This window comes from Marmota flaviventris, chromosome 15, assembly GCF_047511675.1.
Source record: "Marmota flaviventris isolate mMarFla1 chromosome 15, mMarFla1.hap1, whole genome shotgun sequence".
In the NCBI taxonomy this organism is placed as follows: Eukaryota; Metazoa; Chordata; class Mammalia; order Rodentia; family Sciuridae; genus Marmota; species Marmota flaviventris.
Genome location: NC_092512.1, coordinates 60,415,439 through 60,435,017, shown reverse-complemented (window position 1 = coordinate 60,435,017; position 19,579 = coordinate 60,415,439). Strand labels below are relative to the sequence as shown.

Genomic DNA, 19,579 nt, shown 5'->3' with positions numbered 1-19,579 from the left:
ACACACATATAAAAACACATAGAACTAGGGTTTTTTTCCCCAACCTCTTTTCTATATTTTATATTTTGCTAAGATGGTTAGACAATAAAGAGCTGCTATAACTAACAATGATTCATGTCATATTCATGAAAAGATAAAGCAAAATATGATTAATACACAAACCAAAATTTGCAGTGCTTCACTATTATCCTTGGCGCATGTGGTTAATAATGCTGTGTTTCCATTTTCTCCTTCCAAATTAATATTAGTACTTCTGTGCTCAGTCAAGACCTACACAAAAGAGGAGAAAAACTGTCAAAAAGCAAAATTATGTATTTCCAAATAAGGACTTGTCCTCCCCTTGATTCTAAGGTCTCTCATTACAGGGACCATGTCTTATCTTTTTTTCATCTTTCTCCCACATGATCTGTCATGAAATCTTGCACATAGTGGATATTCTTTTATGAAAGGAAAAAATAATGATTTTAATATCACATCCATTAAGACAATATTGAATTGTGGAATTGGAAGTAGAATTTTAAATAACGATTTTAAATAATTAACACAGTCTTACTACTTCTCAATTGAAAGTCCCATTAACTAATATTTTCAATAAATAAATGTATGGAGCTATTAGGAATACATGCATAGGAGAAAAGGAAGTGGGGAGAGAAGAGGGGAGAGAGAAGAAGAGAGGGAGGCAGGAATAGTTTCTTTCTCCCCTCATCATTATTCTATTACCTCAATTGCAAGAATTCTGGGAAATGTCAAAGAAAATTCCATTCTTGTCAGTAGAGAAAAGCAAGCACCATGTAACACATGAGTACAACAACTCAATCAGTTCATCTTTGATCTGGAATAGAGACTTTTTCTGATATAAAAAGTTAGGAGTCCAATAAAATGGTCCAGTAATTTTTCTGATAGAATTTAATTGAAGACTTGTCCCTTACTCACCTAGTAACTGCAACTGTAACACTGTAATACTGTAATACTGACCATATCTATAGATCTTTAACCAGCCTTTATTTCATATTAAAACTAACAAAAGTGTCTCATATAAGGGTTTCTCTCAAGACAGAAATTTATTAACTGACCTAGTAGAGGCCTTTCCTCTTCCAGTAACACAAGGATAAAACTATGACATAGGTTCATAATTACATTGTTTTTTTTTTAAAAAAAAAAACATATTCAACAAGTTATTTCTTAAAAACCTTGACTTGCTTAAAATAGTACCTAACCTCCTACTAGAGTCCCTTCTTTAATAGAATCTGCCGAATGTGAGTGTCAGCAAATGAATTACTAATAAGCTCAGCTCATATGAGAAAATTAAACTAAGGTTTCGGTCCACAAGAATACAGAGGGGAATTATTGATGGATGAAGGGAAATGAGATTTTTAAAAGTTCACTTTATGGACAATAGGCACCTTTACATTCTATTCTTAAGAAGTGCTATATTCACATATAAAAGAACACTCTAAACTCTACCAGAAGAGATTGTTTTTCTCTTTGCCCTCTTAGAATCACAAATTTGCAGCATTTATTAGGACATTACTATCGGACTATCATAAGCACGATTTCAAAAGTCTGTTAAATTATATGTGGCAGCAGCTCCAGAGAGAGTAACTCAACTGTGCACCCACTTCAGTTCAGTCATGACCAGGCAAGTCGGGGAGGTTGGCAAGTGAACTCTCTGAGGTTCCTATAATAAGAATCCAGGAAGCCTTGTGGGAGCTTCAAACAACTGGCTGTTTTGAGTTCAGGCCCCAAGGATGAAGACCATTGAGAAATATGGCTACCCCCTAATCCCTGGGCCAGGAGACCCCAGAGAATATTATACTGTCTATGGAAGAATTTGAGGTAATATATTGATGACAACTTTTTACTTTACAACCATATAGGCAGTGGTAAAAAGTGTGGGGAAGGCTGGTGGAAGAGTGAAGGAGATTTCTAAACTGGCCATGGCTGGCTAGGTGGGTGCAGGCCAGACCCATGGGCATGACCGGAAGAGGTAGGCTGGGAGGACTGCAGTTCATAAGAATTCAAGGAAACACTCCAAACTCCTCCTCCTCTTGTGTCTGATAAACTAGAGGGGTTTGAAAATATTTTTAGGCCATAATTGTGGCTGGTAAGACTAAGTATGGGAGAGAGCATTTCAACTTTCCTATGATCCTATTTTTCTTCTATTATGGTGTCACCCAGGAAAATTTGGTTTATTTCTACATCTAGTTTATAAATCAATGACGGGGTGGACTTACTTCTAAACTTTCTTTTCTATTTCCATGCTATACGTACCTTTCTGTATGTGTTGGTCTGAAACTTTCTTTTTCTAATTAACAATAGCTTTCAACTACTACCTGCCTTTGAATTCCCAAGTCATACTTTTAGAGTCAAGATTAATTAAGTTAATGGGCATCTGTTTCTGAAAAGAGCCTTCAGAGAAAGCATAAGAGTTCCAGGAGGAAATGTGTGACACCACTGGGGGATCTCTGGGTCACAAGTGGCCCAATGTGGAGGACATGGAAGCAGCACCAGGCTCATGAATAACGTAGATATTAAGAAGACTGGACAGGCTGTTGCCAGAGACCTTTCTAATAACCTCCTCAGGGGGTTGCCTGAACCTCCTTCAGGGGTACTAATACTTTAGCTCTCTCCTCTACATCTGTATTCAATTGTTTATTCAACACCCAACATGGACCAGCACAGTTCTGAGGGCTGGAGACATTTAGATGAGTAAGACACATTCCCTCTTTCAAGGATAACTAGCCAGTGAGGAAGAAAAGCATACAAACATTTCATGACAACATCATGTGCAGAGTTCCAAATCGGGAATAGTGGGAAGTAGGAAGGGAGAATCCCTTACTCTCTGTATGCCAGGCTTATAGAAGCTAGAGAGTCTCAGAGGACTGAGAGAAGAAACTTTGTGCTAAAAAGAGATCTCTTTGGTGATTTGTAGACAATTAGGCTTTGGTGTAGATTAGCGCAATAGCCAGATTAGCATCTTCAATATGGTCTCCCTGGGAAAATGTATTTCAAGTTCCAAATAACCTACCTTCGAAATTAACTTGTAGGGCATGATCCTTTTAGGCATTCTTCTTCTAGGAAGCATGCTTGCTTTCCAGTGTGTCTGTGAGATTCTGAACTGTAGTTGAAAAGCCAAGGCCTGGGGCTTGGGGGTGTAGCTCACTGGTAGATTGTTTGCCCAGCATACACTAAGGACCCAGGTTCAATATCCCCGCAGAGAGAGGAAAAAAAATGCTTGGCCTAAATCTCACCGTTAGGCACTTACCAGGATTTCTTCTGTTTCAGCAAACTCACTGTCAAGACTTGAAAAACAAGAATAATTCCCCAAGAGGAGCCTATGTCTTCTGCTAGCTAATCCTGAGGCAGGCCTCTCACCCTAACAAAATAGCACCTCATAATTAAGGTTTCTGTTTTCACCGAGGCACTTACGGGCTTCTTTCTTGTAGTTATTTAGTTAATGAGGTGCGAATGGTAAAGCCTGAGCTTGGGCACTTCAAGATGAGAACCAAAGTCCTAATTCTTGCTTTCAGCAGTTATGTGATATTAGGCAAGTTATTTAATTCTCTCTATGACTCATCTTCCTCAGCTGTGAAATGGAGATACTAACAATGTTATAGTTTTTTGTAATAAGGACTTAAGAAATTAAAACACAAATCTCTTAAAAAAAATGCTTGGTAAATTAAGAGAAGACTATCACTCTCACCTCCACCACCACCATCAGCACCAGGTGGTGAGAGGTAACCACGGTGGTCATTACCTTTCATTTGCCCTGAAGTTTAGGTTGGCCACTTGGCCTAGGCAGAGAGAGCTGTATCTGGTGCCAGTCCCTGCTCCGACACCCCTATGAGAGGGAGAGCAGGCTCACCTTTATGATCTCGTTGTACATGCCCTGAGCGGCTATGTGAAGGGGTGCCATCATGTTGCCATTTCGGAGGTTTGGGTTTGCTCCTTGGCTGAGAAGAAACTTAACACTTTCAACCTGGTTTTTTTCTGTAGCCCAGTGCAGAGGGGTGTTTCCATAATCGTCCATTACATTCAACACTAGGGGAAAAAAATACAAAAACATGCATTAAATTTTGCTTGGACTGTGCCAAAGTGCTACTATATTTGGCTGTTAGCTTCTTTATCAGAAACGAAAATGTAGCTTCAGTTCTCAAGAAACCTCTAAGGGCACCTTTAGGGAACATATGAAAGCATGGCACTGACTCTATCAATTGACTAATTAATTAATTTAATTTAATTTCTGTCTATAGGGCCCATAAAAATGGATCTTATTGCTACATGTTTTTATGTTTACAAATTTTAGGATTGTGGTAAACTTTGAGATTACATAAGAGCAGGGACCATAGAACAGGCAATCCACTAGATTCCATACGACTAAGATTTCACCGTAGCCTCCAATAGCCCATGAGGTACCACTAAGACCAATTTTCAGAAAAATGAAGTCTCTGAAACCTAGAGAGGTTGAAAGTCTTGCTAACATCACAGCTAACGAGGAGTTCATATTATCTCTTTGAACCTCAGCTTTCTCATAGTCACAGTTGGTAAAAATAAAATACACAGACACAGAGACATCTTGCAATGTTATTGGGACAATAATATTAAATCATGCCTTTAAAGGTCTTAGCAGAATGCCTGACCTATGGTGATGTTTCCAAACATGTTAATAAGAAAACATATTCTCCACAGGTTAACAAGATGAGAATTTGAGCTTAAGCTCTTGATGCTGCAGTTTTCACATATTTCTACAATAAAATAAATGGTACTATTTACCCTGTGAGCATAAGAATAATGTGCCTTTTCATTCCTGCAGTGCCCTATAGCTATTGCAAAATAGACATGGCTATCTGCTTTATCAACTATTTTAATCATTGGCAGAATATCCTTATGTCTGGGGAGGGAAAAAAGGATTCACTCATAAATATGAGTTAGGGACTGTCGATAATACCTGGAACCACGGTACAGCTGTATTTCCTGTCTCTCTCCAATATCTCCTTTCATGCATCAAAGTGCTTCACTCTCAAAAACACACAGGCACACACACACACACACTCTTCCATATTCTGAGAGTTACACACTCATGCACATCTCTTGAACATTCTGTCTGAGCGAGATGGAGCACTCCATTCAGCAAACTTAATTAACAGGGGGCTATGCTTACAAAGTGCTACTTACTAACTAAATATCTTGAATTTGGCTTCAGAACATTGGCACCACTTTCCTGGTCACTGGAGCCTTCTAATATAGGGATTTCTTGTAATCACCTTCCTACTTGAACTCTTTGGAGCTATTGATCCTTGTATCATCCATCTTAATAATTTCTCCCTTGGCCTGTGTATCATCAATCTTTCATCCATCACCCTCTTCATCCTTTTTCTGGCAGTTCCTTTGCCATCTGTCACAGTTGGTACTCCACCCTTAGCTACCTTCACTAACAATCTATGGTCTCTTAAAGTGTATTCATTCACTTCCATAGTCTCGTCTACTTCCTATAATAATGGCTGCACAGGGGTGATTCCTTTCCTTCTATTATCTATTGGATATTTCCAAGGGGCAGTCCCCTGGGCTGTTCAATATCTCCGTACACCCTCATACTCACGTTTCTTCTGTTTACTCATAACCCCCTTTTTGAGATGGTTATACTGTTAGATTCATCTTCTAAGTTAGGAGTGTCAAAGTCACTTCCAAATCCCTGCTGCTTAGTCCTCAAGCTCCGCCTGTTGTCAAGCACTGTGGACCCTGCATGCACATATCTCCCGAATCTCTCTCTTTTCCTTACTCCAACCTCTCTTTTTCCTTCATGCAAAAACAGATTTTTAACAAGACTTCTACTAATCCATTTTCCACAACAGCAAAGGTCTTATGATACCATCTCACTGTTTAAGCATCCACCTCAGTCATTGCCTACAGATGCACTTCTCACACAAAGCCAGGTGTCAGGCTGAGAGAAGGAGATGGCCCCTCTTTTTGAAGGGTCAGTTTCATTCAATGATTAATTTAAGTGTAGAATAAATAACATCTTCTGAAATAGCATAGAAAGGTTCATAAAATGTACATGAATTTTCATGATCTGCCTAAAAAGTCAAAGAAAGTTTGAGTTTGTGATGTGTATCCCAGATGTTTTTACTCTCCTTTACAGTATTTCAGTGGAAATTTTTGAGCAACACACATCTGCAAGGAAACCAACAGTCAAGAAGGTGACAGTTCTTCAGCATCTTTCATTCTGGTACGAATCTACCCTGTAGAACTGCTTCATACCACTGTTCCCAGGCAATCTAGTGGGAGGATGGTTTACGGAGCACTCACTGTAGCACTTTGTTACCTGCACAAGAAGAGCCACTGATGATCGTCTTCATCAGTTCCACTTGACCTTCTGCGGCTGCATGATGCAAAGGTGAAGCATTGGTATCATCATATTTGCTTAATTTCCTTCGGTTCTTGATAAAGTTTTGTAATCTATGTGTATTTCCTTCAAAAACCACCTACAGGGATATAAGAAAACCCATTACCTTAAACAAGAATATGCAGAACTTTTGACTATAGAGCTAATAGCTTTAACAGGTTTACAATTATCCAAACTGTCACGCTTATAATTAAGTATTTTTTATTGAAGTATATAAAATGCTCACAGACATAAAAAGGGAAAAGCAAATGCCTAAGCACTGATAAGTACATTAAATAAAGTTTTGATTTTCCTTATTGTAAACTTAAATTTGCTGTAGCTATAAAGGCCTTAGAGAAAGTTTAGAAGTGAACTTAAGAGAGGTACTCTGACAAATAATAAATACTGTGAAAATACAGAGGAATTTGCTTTGCCAGGTGAAAATGTACTTAAACTACAGCATGAAGAATTCAGATTAGATTTAAAGGTTTTTATAAATACAAGGATTATTAAGTCCAGGAATCTAAATTACTGTCTTCTTGGGCTTTCCTGCCTACAGGCAAACTCCATCCAATGTTTCCTTATAGAACAAAGCTAAAACCATCCTCCAACACTATCTTGTGATTCACTTAAGCAATAATTCAGAATGATGCCCACTTCCCCAGGGAATATGTAATGCCTCTTCTTTATTGCACCAGGACAATTGTCAGTATCCTGACAAGTGGTATGTGTAATATATTTTTGGCTGCATGACAAATGTTAAAAATCAATATATAATAGAAGCTGAGTGTGAGATTAAAAAAAACCACCGACATAGAATGAATCATGCAATGGAACAAGATATCATAAAGCTTAAGAACAGACTTGGAAGGGCAGGCTCAATAGGTTTTTAGACCTGCTGTCACTAGTCTGTGAATGTATCATTCCAAACAAATGCCACTTCCACTCACGTCAGGGGAAGAGGCAGAGCTTTCTTGAACACCCTACTGCTCTCTGTTTTTTTTTTTATGTTAACCATGTGTAGACTGGAGATGATTTATCATGGATGACACTGTGTTTCTCTCTTGTGAAATTTTTAGGTGATAGTGTTTACATTCTGCTTTTGATTCATTCTCACAAGATATGAAAAATTTCCCAATAGGATTTCTCTTAGAAAGCTCATAGCCTAAACATAATTAAATGACTAATAGTTAAATGAAACTTTAAAGGCCATTTTATTTAATGCTATTAAGGTCACTATTGCAAACCAATTTTTTATAAAAGTTTTCATGTTATAAACTTGACTCTATCATCTACCTTACATTATTATTTAAATGTTTATAAATATGCTGGGTAATAAAGTGTATGAAGTTCTTCCTAAAATTAACTATTGGATCCTCTCATAAATACACTGACAATATATTTCCTTATTCAATCATTTGAAAGATTTTAATGTCTGCCTTACACAGAAAATGAAGAATTTTTAAAATCATTAATTACAAAAGTAATTATACTACAATTGACTGATAAGATTTTTATTCAAAGTGGCTTCTAGAATTCTTACCTATATTTGAAAGTGAGTTGTTAGGTATTGTCAATAAATCTGGCTGGATGAGGTGACACATACCTATAATCCCAGAGGCTTGGAAGGCTGAGACAGGAGGTCCATGAGTTCAAAGCCAGCCTCAGCAAAAGTGAGGTGCTAAGCAACTCAGTGAGACCCTGTCTCTAAATAAAATACAAAAAAAAAAAAAAAAATAGGGCTGGGGTTGTGGCTCAGTGGTTGTGTGCCCCTGAGTTCAATCCCAGGTACCCTAAATAAATAAATAAATAAATTTGATTGGCATATCTAATCCTACTGTTAACAATTTCACATTGTTTCCATTATGATGAGATCATTGATCATATAGGGTTCAGAGAGGCTAGAAATGCCGTTGAGTTATTCTGATATTTGCTTACCAAAGACAAATTCAAATTCAAAGGTAAATTGCAGATTTTAGCCCAAAACTGTGGCTGAAGCCAAAGGCAAATGTGTCCTTTAATGGCCTGTGGTGGCCTCTAGGAGCTGGGCCTTTGCAGCTCCCTGCTGTGCTGCTGTGTTTATGCCATCAGCTCTGCAAGTTCTTCACCTGAATGATCGGCACCTTCTTCCTCTCCTGTTCCCAATCCACCCAGCTTCCTGTAGCCCTCCTAAATCCTGCCTGCAAGGAGGTCTTCCTGATGGTGTTAGCAACCACTGCCATCCAACCTCTCTGGCTCTCTCTCCAGTCCACACTGAAGTCTCCCAGGTGTGTGGGAACTCCCAGCACTGATTTGCTTTACTGGAGTGTGCTGTTCCTTCTCATTTTTTAAGGCTTCTCTCTACTTCAATTTCTAATATGATAAATATTGGCAGCTATAAATCAGACAAACATTCTTCGGGATCCTCCATGTTGTTTAAGTTTAAAGAGGCCTAACATAAGTCAGAGCAAAATAAGGAAAAATTAATAGAACCTCATTCCAGTTCTATGGCTACATAATAATTAATATTATTTCTTAGAGTGACTTCCAGATTACAAATAAGTGACTGAGTAAACATTTGTCTAAAATATTTCCAAAGCTATTTCTTAATGAATACTTCATTATATAGACTCAAAGCAAATGTTCTATGAGACAGTAGCTTTTAATGGAACCCATTATACAATGACTATCTTCTAAAAATGCATGAAACACCCCCAAACAAGAGATCCAGATACTTACTCTAGTTCTTCCTTTGATTATGACTGGTCACATTTGCCACATGATAATGTATGTGTCCATACTCCAATTTTTATTTTAAAGATAACTAGAAAATATCTCATGACTGAAAAGAAAAGCTATCAAACAGTCCTAAAATACTTAAAGTATCTTAATATAATAAGTAAAAACAAAATTTGTATGCTAGTATTAATTCAGTAAATGTCAGGTTAAAATAAAAATTTAATCTCAATTTTTTAAACTTTGGATTTAACCTCTGTTAGCACAGTGAGCATTCAAGAAATTACTCTTCTATTGTAGATTCTTAAATAAGATGGATCACTCTTTAACTTAAAAAAACCCTGAGTTCAACATAAGCTATATATATCTTTAGTGACTGCAGGATATAAAATAAGCACCTGTTTTCAAATTTACATATATTCAGTAATAAATCAAATATTCTTCCTTAATTCCATGCCTTATTAAATAAAAGTGTATACCTAAATCCATATGGAAGTGTTCTGCACTTGAATTTGATATGCTCTTTGGAAGATGATACTGTATTGCCCACCCTATTGCTTGAAAGAATAGTTTATAGGTTCTGTTCAGCAATGTGCTGTCAACACAAACCCAACTTCACAATCCTTACAGGAAGTACCAGCACATCTCATGCACTCATGGAAGTTCATTAGGTACTGTTTTGCAGTTGTGAATTCAATATTACCTTGTGAGCTCCCAAGGTATTACTAATGTATTGGACCATCTCAATTCAGAATCTGGTATGTTGTCAGGCTTTGAAGACATTTCTCAAAGAAAGCTCTGAAGGTAAGCCTAGGATGCCATTTAGATAAATTATCACATATTCATTTGATGTTGCTTCCTATTGTTGCAGGGTCTCTTTAGGCTCTTTTGGATTCTGAACTATATGACTGGATTCAGTACATTATAGACTAGATCACTTTAGAGAAGCTAATTATAACTAGGCCTTTTAAATCAGAGATTTCAAATTCATTTGTTTTACTTTGCTTTAATGAAATACATATAAGCAGTAATGGGGCAAAAAAGGAGGAAAACTAAGGTGAGAGATTACAACAAAAGAAAGGTTAAATATTCACATTTTAACTCTCTTGAAAGAAAGTTATTGAAAAAGACAAAGGCATCAGTCTGATCGGTCTTTTTCTATATTTCTCATCTTAGAAGTTTTCTTCCATCCTTCCATTTTTTTCCCCCCAGTACTAGGAATTGAACCCAGGGGCACTCTGTCACTAAACTGCATCCCCAACCCTTTTTAATTTTGAGACAGGATCTCACTAAGTTGCTGAGGCTGCCTTGAACTTGTGATCCCCTTGCCTCAGCCTCCTGAGTAGACAGGATTACAGGTGTTCCCCAATGTGCCTGGTTGATTTTCTAATTAGCATTCATGAGACACTATGTGTATGTACTGGAGAATTAAGTTATATGCCCTATCTTTCAAATTAGAAAGCCACCAAAAAAGCCCCTAAGTTCAAAATTCTCACAGTGTTATATATGTTGCACTGAAATGAGTCCATCCACTGGGATTTTTATGGAATGACCTGTAATTATTGCAGTTAGCAAAATAAAATGTCTAAATCCCTTGATCTGCAGGCCCTAATGTAACCTTAAATAATATAAATGACCCTACTTTATTTAGTTAATAAAACGAAATAAAGACCAATTAAACAAAAATGTGAAGAAAAGATTGAGACTGGGATGTGGAAATCCTTCAGCACATATCTCTAGAAAATGAACTACATAAATAATTTTTGAAATTTTAAAATTTCTTCTGGACCCAGGTTAACTTCAAAGATATAATCCAAGAGATCATCTACATTTACAGACATAACCAATCACAAGTGTAATAGCAAAATACAAAACAAAACAAAGACAACCTAAGTGTCTATCAGTGCAGGACTGGCTAAATAAATCATGATACATTCATACAATGGGGTGTCTATCAGTGCAGGACCTGGCTAAATAAATCATGATATATTCATACAATGGAGTGTCATGAAGCTGCTAAAAAGAATGAGGTAAATCTCAACTGCTGATTTGAAAAGTATACTAAAATGTATTTCATGAGTAAATCAAAATATAAATCTCTGTGACTTCATACTTTTGCAAATAAAAAAGATATATGAACATGTGTGTATTTGTACAGCATCAGTATTTTTTTTCTGAAAAATATGTAAGGAACTGTTAAGATGGTTTCACTGTGGAAAGGGAGTTTAAATGGGAATTTGAAAAGCCATCTTTAATGATATCCTCTCATTACAAAAGAGACCCTCCCTCCTGCTGTCAATCTGAGGAAATATAATGATGGGTTTTCTGGAACCCAACAGCCTCTACTCCTCTGACTAGAAGGATACCATCAGGTGATAGCTTGTGCTGCATTAGGTCAAAAAGCCCAGAGAACTGCATAATAAACAATAACTGCCATCCTAGCCACCCACCCACCTTCAAAATGTCTCCCCCTCCATAGACTTTCCGATGCTCCCCGCCCCCAATCCTGCCCTTCCATTTCATGGATGTCCTTCAGGCATTTCCAGGTGTTCTCTACTTGACACCATTAGACAAAAATGCTTCCCAATCCCCAAGAATCTCTTAGATAGCTATCCAACTTCCAATGTGGTGTCCATGCGAAAGGCACAAACTTTACAACTGTCGCCGATTCTGGCAAATGACAAAGGTACATTTTGGCTCGCGCTCCCAGATCGCAGTTGCCCACCAACAAAAACAAGCTGAACAAGTAAGCGGACAGAAAAGGAATGGTTACTGCGGGGGCGCATTCTGAGCACTGCCCGCAAGCTCCCCAGTTGTGAGGAGCACTTACATTGTGCTCACACCCTGAAGCAAGCATCTCCACTCCACTCTGGCAGCTTCCAGTCCCGGTATCCAAATGCTGCCCACAAGAAAAACTCCAGCCAATCCCCTCCCAGACTTCGGAGCTGGTCCCCACTGCCGATCGCCCAGGGTACCTTAAAGGAGTCCTTGGATTCGTCCATGTCGTCCTCCACGCCCTGATAGACTACGTCCTGGGGCTCCTTCTCCCCAGGGCGTAGCATCTTCCTCAGGCTGCGCTTCATTGGCCCCACCTGGACGCCACCTGGCGTAGCTGCTCCCCAAGTCCGTAAGCTCCTGGGAACAGAGAGCGCAGTCAGAGGGCGCAGTGGACTGCGATCTGTGCGCCGCGGGGTCCGCGCCTAGTCCCACCCAGCTCTCCCTCACTGAGCAGATCTTGGCTGCGGAAAAAAACTCTCCTCCTCTCCTCCGGGTGTGCCTGGAGAACTTCTGGAAGGAGTTCTCAGGCCAGAGCTACTAGTAGTCAGGAAGCAGCCAGGGCGCAGGAAGGAGGAACAAATACAGTGTCTGTATCTGCTCAGGACAGAATGACTGGAGTTATGATAGAAACACTCTGGCCTCTTAAGGAAGAAGCACTTGAGGGAAGGAGGGAAGAGGAGGGAGTAGGAAGTGGAAGAGGGAGTGGGGAGGAGACCGAGGGGAGGGAAAGAGGTGGGGAGGGTGTGGTAAGTGGGAGATAGAATGAATGGATGAATGAATATATAACTGGGACATCATTGGGATTTTTTTTTTAACTTTAGAATTTCTTTTTCCCCAACTAAAACTCCTAGTCAGAGCTTGCCTATGTCCTTTGGGGGGGTCTTCCTGATTTAGAAATTAGGTTTTTTAGCAAAACTTTTCAGACATTTGGGAGAGTGGTTACATCCTACACTGGTTGGAGGGACTAGATTAAGTCCCTTTGAATCTCAGGTCCCATTTCCTGTGGATGACAATATTAATCCCCCTCATGCTTTGGAGTTAAGAATGGTTAACAAAAAAAGGTTAAACATAATCCACTATTGACTGGCATAATCTTGTTTGCACTCAACTTTGTTTGAGAGACTTATCTTCATGGGTCTGTGCTGTACTTATTGATCAACAGCATAGGTGTAAATCGTGTGCAGTGAAAGGTGTTCCTGATCAATTGAGTGCTAATTTTATACTTGGGTACTGACAAAGGAGACTCTGAAACTACTGCTGCTATTCTTAGACCATGAGATTAAACCTTAAAAGAACAGAATTTAGCTTTCACAATTTTGCTTTGACAAACTGTACTCCTTTAAGACCCTGGATTGTCCAATTCACCTGGTTTTCTCCAGCACCTAACACTAGACCCACACCAATCCAGAAACTAGATACAACCAGTGCTCAATAGAAGTTGGTGGAATGCCTGGCTCCAGTAGGCTGAATTTAATGATAGCAGAGTGGTCATGATGTTATTGAGGAACAATGAAGAGGTCCCCAAAAGCCTGCCAAGTCATATTACAGGTTGCCATCAATTCCACCTATGGAGTGGAATTCCTTGCAACCATGGCATTGAACTTATCATCTGTCCATAATGTGGCTATTGAAAGATTGAAGATGTTGAAGGTTGAAGATATTTAACCTTCCACTTGTTCAGGGAGTACAGAACAGGGATCAACTACATACTTTGCTATGATTTAATCAGGAAGGAAAGAATCAGAGGGATAAGTAAAGAAAATAACTTTCGAGCCTCTATTCTCTCTGGCATTTTATCTACACCAGTTACCAGTTACACTTTTTATTTATTTTTTTCTTATACCAGGGATTAAACCCAGGGGTACTTCATCACTGAGCCACATCCCCAGCTCTTTTTTTATTTTATTTTGTTTTATTTTTTTGAGACAGGGTCTCACTAAGTTTGCTTAGGGTCTTGCTAAGTTGCCAAGGCTGGCTTTGAACTTGAGATCCTCCTACCTCAGCCTCCCAAATCACAGTATTACAGGCATGATGCACCATTGCAACCAGACCTGTTGCACTTTTTAAAATGGAAATGTCTCTTAGGAATATTAGGACTTTTTATTTGTTTTTATGAATTGATATGATCAATTGATTTTCTACCAATACTTAGGTGAAAAGGGTCACTAAAGCCAAAGGAAAGAAAAAAGAGTCTCAAAAGGATCATGTTAGAAGCTAGGGCAGAGCACATGTCATGGTAGCAAGCATCAGGTTAGGATGAGGAGTCCAGGAAATTCCTACTGTGGGGAGTGCTGAGAGAAGGGTCACTTAAGGCCAACACCCCTCCTTTATAATGTCCCTTCTGCCACCAACACAAAATCTCTACAGAATGATGACTTCTGATTCTAGCTTCTGAACCCCATTTGCATATATACACCCCAACTACATATATGTATTGTACCTACCCCAAAGCATGTATTCTTTCCAACTGGTCCTCTTGCTTTAATGCTGAAAAATATAGATGATTGGTGTTACAGAGCTGCATATTTCCCCACCACATTTCTGCTTGCGGAAAGAGACATTGAAATGTTAATTCACATTTCCTTTTATCTTTGACTGGACTTGCTTATTTCAGGCATTTTTCAACAATGTCTCCCTAAGACCTCTCAGGAATTCCTAGAGCCTTTTTTTTTATTGATAGTTAAATTATTTCCTACCAACCAAAAGTATCTGTTTTGTAGGCAGGGCTTCCTTGACTGCAAATTACTGGACTTAAGATGCATAATGTAGACAGGAAAAAGATGATATCTGGCCATTTACAATTAGAATCTTATTCCCTTTGAAGCTTAATTATTGATGAGTAGTAATAAAATACAATATTTTACAATAATTGTAATTTCAAAATAGGGATAATTATTAGAGAAAAATCTTCATAGAAATTTCCAGAAAATTTTTCATTTTAATTGCACATCTGCTTTGTCTTAAACTACCAATTTTCTTCCAAAGTGATTGTACACTCACACCCACCAGAGCCTAGTTATCCTCACAAAATTTAATATTGTCAACTTTTCTTTATAGTCATTCTAGTGGTACATAATTGAATGCCATTGTGAGCTTTGTTATTATTTTCTTAATGGCTAATGATATTGTCCATATTCTCTCATCCTTGTTAGCCATTCTTATGTTTTCTTGAAAAAAAATGTTTTTCAAGTTCTTTTACCTCTTTTGAAATTGGACTGACTTCTTACTATTGTTGTAAAAGTTCATTACTCTAGATATGCCTTTTTTTAGATAAATAATCTGCAAATACTTTTCTGAGTCCATGGCTATTTTCTTAACAATGTGTTTTGAAAGTCAGAACTTCTAAATTTTGATAAAAGTCTAATTTGTCAATTGTTTTATGGATTGTGCTGTGGATTTCATATATGGAAAGTTTTACCTTTGTTAAAATTAAAAATATTCTCTTTAATATTTTCTCCTGCAGTTTTATAGTTTTAGCTCTTACATAGATCCAACTTGGGTTAATTTTATGTATGGCTTGAGGTAGAGGACTAAGTTCATTTTCTTGCATATGAATACAAAACTGTTATTAATTGTTTAAAAAAACTATGCATAACTGGTATATTTGATGTTCAATTTAAGTTCTTATAGGTGTCCCACATCCAGGAGAATGGAACAAAATGGGTTAATGAAAGAAAAAATGCTGAGGTTGCTAAGAGCTATAGTAAGAATGAATCTTCTCCCGTGAAACTTGGAAGAAGGAAAAAGAAATTCGTGCTAGTTTAGCTATCATCCTTCACATTGCAAAAGTTATGGCTGGAGTACACGATGAGTGCTTAGTTAAAATGAGAAAAACATTGACTTGTAGGGTTCAGTACTCTTCCTGGTTTCAGGCATCCATGGGTGGTCTTAGACTATATCCCTCACAGATAAGGTGGGTTACTTTATCTCTTCCAATGTATTTCGTAAAAATTCACCAATTCAATTATTTCTACCTGTTTTTTGCTTTCTTTCTTAAAAAGATATTAAATTACTAATTCAACTCTTTCTTTCTTTCTTTCTTTCCTTTCTTTCTTTCACGTGATTGAACCTAGGAGCCCTTAACCACTGAACCACATGCCCAATGTTCTTTTATTTAAATACCTTTTATTTAGAGACAGGGTCTTACTGAGTTGCATAAGACCTCACTAAGATACTGAGGCTGGCTTTGAACTCCCAATCCTCCTGCCTCAACTTCCCTAGCCACTGTGATTACAGGTATGTGCCACTGCACTCAACTATTTTTTTTTTTATCTTTTATGGAATTGTTTTGATTTTATATTCTTGCTTGAGTACATTTTGGTAACATGGCCTCTTTTGAGAATTGTGTCTATTTCATTGAAGTTGTTGATTTCTAGGCGTGTTCATAAAATTCCCTGGCAACCTTGGTAAATGGATGGAGTTGGAGAATATCATGCTAAATGAAATAAGCCAATTCCAAAAAACCAAAGGCCAAATGTTTTCTCGAATATGTGGCTGCTGATCCATAATGGGGGTTGAGGGGAGGGCAAGGGAAGAAAAGAACAGATGAACTTTGAATTGGGCAGAGGGGAGTGAGGAAGAGGAGGGGGCATGGGAGTGGGAAAGATGGTGGAATGAGACAGAAGTCATAACCCTAAGTACATATATGATTGCACGATTGGTGCAAATCCACATTGTGTACAACCAGAGAGATGAAAAATTGTGCTCCATTTGTGTACAATGCATTCTGCTATGATGTATAACTAATTAGAAGGAGAAAAAAGGTAGTTAAAATACACACACACACAAATTCCTTTGCAAACCACTGAGTCCTTACAATGTCTGTAATAATGTCTCCTCTTTTCTGTTTCTTTTCTTTCTTTCTTTCTTTTTTGTAGTTTGCATCATGTCTCTTTTCTAGCTAATAGTTTACCAGTTTTAATCATCTTTTCCAACAATGAAATGTTGAATTTATTAATTTTCATTGTTATTTTTCTACTTTGGTTTGGGTGTTTTAAATGTATTTTCTCTCTGATTTTCTTTTTGATTATTTTGGGTTTGATTTGTGCTGCTTTACTTCCTTGAAGTAGAACATTAGTTTATCAGTTTTAAATCTTTCTTCCTTCTAACATAACCATTGAAAACTGTAGAACACTTGCTAAACATTGCTTTACCTGTGTCCCATAAATTTGGACTTGTTGTGTTTTCATTTGTGGTTTCTTCTTTGACTCACAGATTACTTTTGGAAGTGTGTTGTTTAATTTCCAAGTATGTGGGATTTCCCCAAATTTCTTTCTGTTGTTGATTTCTAATTCCAATACGATTACAGACAGAAAACATATGTTGTATAATTTCAATCTACATAAATTTAAATGTAGACATCAAAATTTGTTTCTATGGCTAGCAGATGATCTATCCTAGAGACTATTCGATATATATTTTAGAAGAATGTATACTCTGCTGTTGTTTACTGAAGTTCCTGAAGAGATTAGGTCCAGATGGTCAATAGTGCTGTTCAAGTTTCCTAAATTCTTAAGTGATTTTCTGTTTACTCTGCTATCTGTTACTGAGAGGAATAATAAATTCTTCAATTATAATTGTTCAATTATCTATTTCTTCACTCAGTTCTGTCAAGATTTCCTTCATTTGCAGAGAAGTCTGTTTTTACGTACATGCATATATATTAGTGTTTTATTTCCCTTTCACCACTATGAAATTTTCTTCTTGGCTTTTAGTATTTGGGTCTATTTTGTCTGATACAGCCTCTCCAGATCTCTTCTATTTACTATTTGTATGTTATTTCCATCCTTTTAGTTTTGATCTATTAGTGTCTTTGAATTGTTTCTCATAAATGCTATGTGGTTGGATCCTTCTCTGTTATCCAGCTTGACAACCTTCCTCTTTGATTACAATGTTCACTCATTGAGTTGCTGACTTTGAAGGTAATTGTTCATATGGTGCCACCATTTGCATATTTGATTTCTGTCTCATGTCTTTCTCTTACTTTGTTCCTCTGTTCCTTCTTTACCACCTTATTTTATATCCAACATTTTTAACATACCACTTTAATCCATTTATAGATGTTCTTAGTTATTTTCAGAGTATAATGATTATTATGCTCATCTATAAGTTTTCACAATCAATACCAGCTAAGTATTTATTTAATTCCAGGAAACTATGGTAGCATTGCTCCAACACTCCTTCATTTCCTCTACATCTTTATGAAATTATTATCACATGTAACACATTTATACATATCTACTATATCTATGCATGCTATATAATATCTCAAAAATACTGTTATAACTATTACTTCAGACAATTTTATATTTTTTAAGAAATTAAAAGAGAAAAGGAAATACACATACACACAGCCTTTTTATTTGCCTACGTATTTATCATCTAGTGCTCTTCATTCCTTCTTAAAGCTCTGAGTTACAGTCTGATTTACTTTTATGATTTACTTTCAATTTGAAGGACTTTTTCAGAATTTCTTGAAAAGTAGGCTTGCTTAAAAAAAATAGTAAGAGATTCTTTTTGCTACATGTAGAAGTTTTATTTGACAGCTATTTTTTTTCCAGCACTCAGAATGTTATTATGCTGGCTTCAGACCTGCATTGTTTCTGAAGAAAAGTCAATAAATTATTCTATTTTTTTATGATAAGTAATTTTTTTCTTCCTGATTTCAAGATTTATTATTTGTCTTTCAGCAATGTGACTATGTGTTTAGGTGTTGATCTCTTTGTGTTTTTCCTGGTTAGTGTTTATTGAGCTTCTGGAATTTGTAAATTAATACTTTATATCTAATTTGGAAAAATTTCAACCATTGTTTCTTCAAGTAATTTTTCCATCCCCTACTCTCTCTCCTCTCCTTTTGGAACTTCTGTCACATGTGATAGTAAACTTAATGTTGTCCCATTAAGTTTGTGAGCCTCTGTTCAATTTTTTCCCAAACCTTTTTTCTCTCTCTGCTTTAAGTTAGATAAATTTTATTGATTGATATTCAAGTTCACACCTTCTTTCTTCTCAAATCTTCCGCTGAGCCTATGAATGAATATTTATTGTCTTTTCAACCACAGATGCCAAGGTGATTTTTTGTTTTCCTTGCTATTTCTATTTTATCATTGTCATCATATTTTCCTTTAGTTCTTTGACTGGATTTTCTTTAACTTTTTAATATACTTATATTAGCTGATTTGAAGTATTTAACTGACAAATGTAATGTCTGTGACTAAGCAGAATCAGTTTCTATTTGTTACTGTTTTCTCTGAATAAGGATTATAATTCATTATTTCTTTATTTCCTTAACAATTTGTGTTTAAAACTAGGTATTTTAGATAATTAATTTTAGAAACTCTAAATTCTGATTAATTGTTCTGGAAGGTTGGGTTTTCTTTTTGTTTTGGTTTCATTTGTTTTGTTTTGAAATATTCCTTTGATTAAACTGTAGAATCTATCTCTCATGTGGTTTGCAGCTATTAATATTATTTCTTATCAGATTTTTTAAATTTTAATTTTTATCCTGGAATTTTAGCTTCACTACCCACTTGAAAGTGTATTATTTAGTTAAAACATTGCTTTTTAAGTGTCCCAAACTTGCTTTTTGCTATTTGCTAAATATATAATTACAGTTACAGAGATGAAAGTTGACAGATTTCTATACATGAATTCAGCTGTATTTTTTTCTTATAGTAATTTGTGAATTGTATTTAAATCTGGAGTTCT

At 36.8% G+C, this 19,579-nt stretch overlaps 1 protein-coding gene across 1 annotated transcript in view; it reads right to left on the bottom strand.

Annotated features, from left to right (window-relative positions):
* Nucleotides 1-12,180, bottom strand: part of Trpa1 (transient receptor potential cation channel subfamily A member 1) — a 48,448-nt gene extending 36,268 nt beyond the window's left edge. Inside the window, exons 1-4 of the mRNA XM_027946631.2 lie at nt 12,073-12,180; nt 6,323-6,482; nt 3,866-4,041; nt 163-270 (exon numbers count right to left, since the gene is read on the bottom strand). Of these exons, the coding sequence (XP_027802432.2) occupies nt 163-270; nt 3,866-4,041; nt 6,323-6,482; nt 12,073-12,180 (552 nt within the window). The remainder of the gene's footprint in view (nt 1-162; nt 271-3,865; nt 4,042-6,322; nt 6,483-12,072) is intronic.
* Between the last annotated feature and the right edge of the window lie 7,399 nt (nt 12,181-19,579).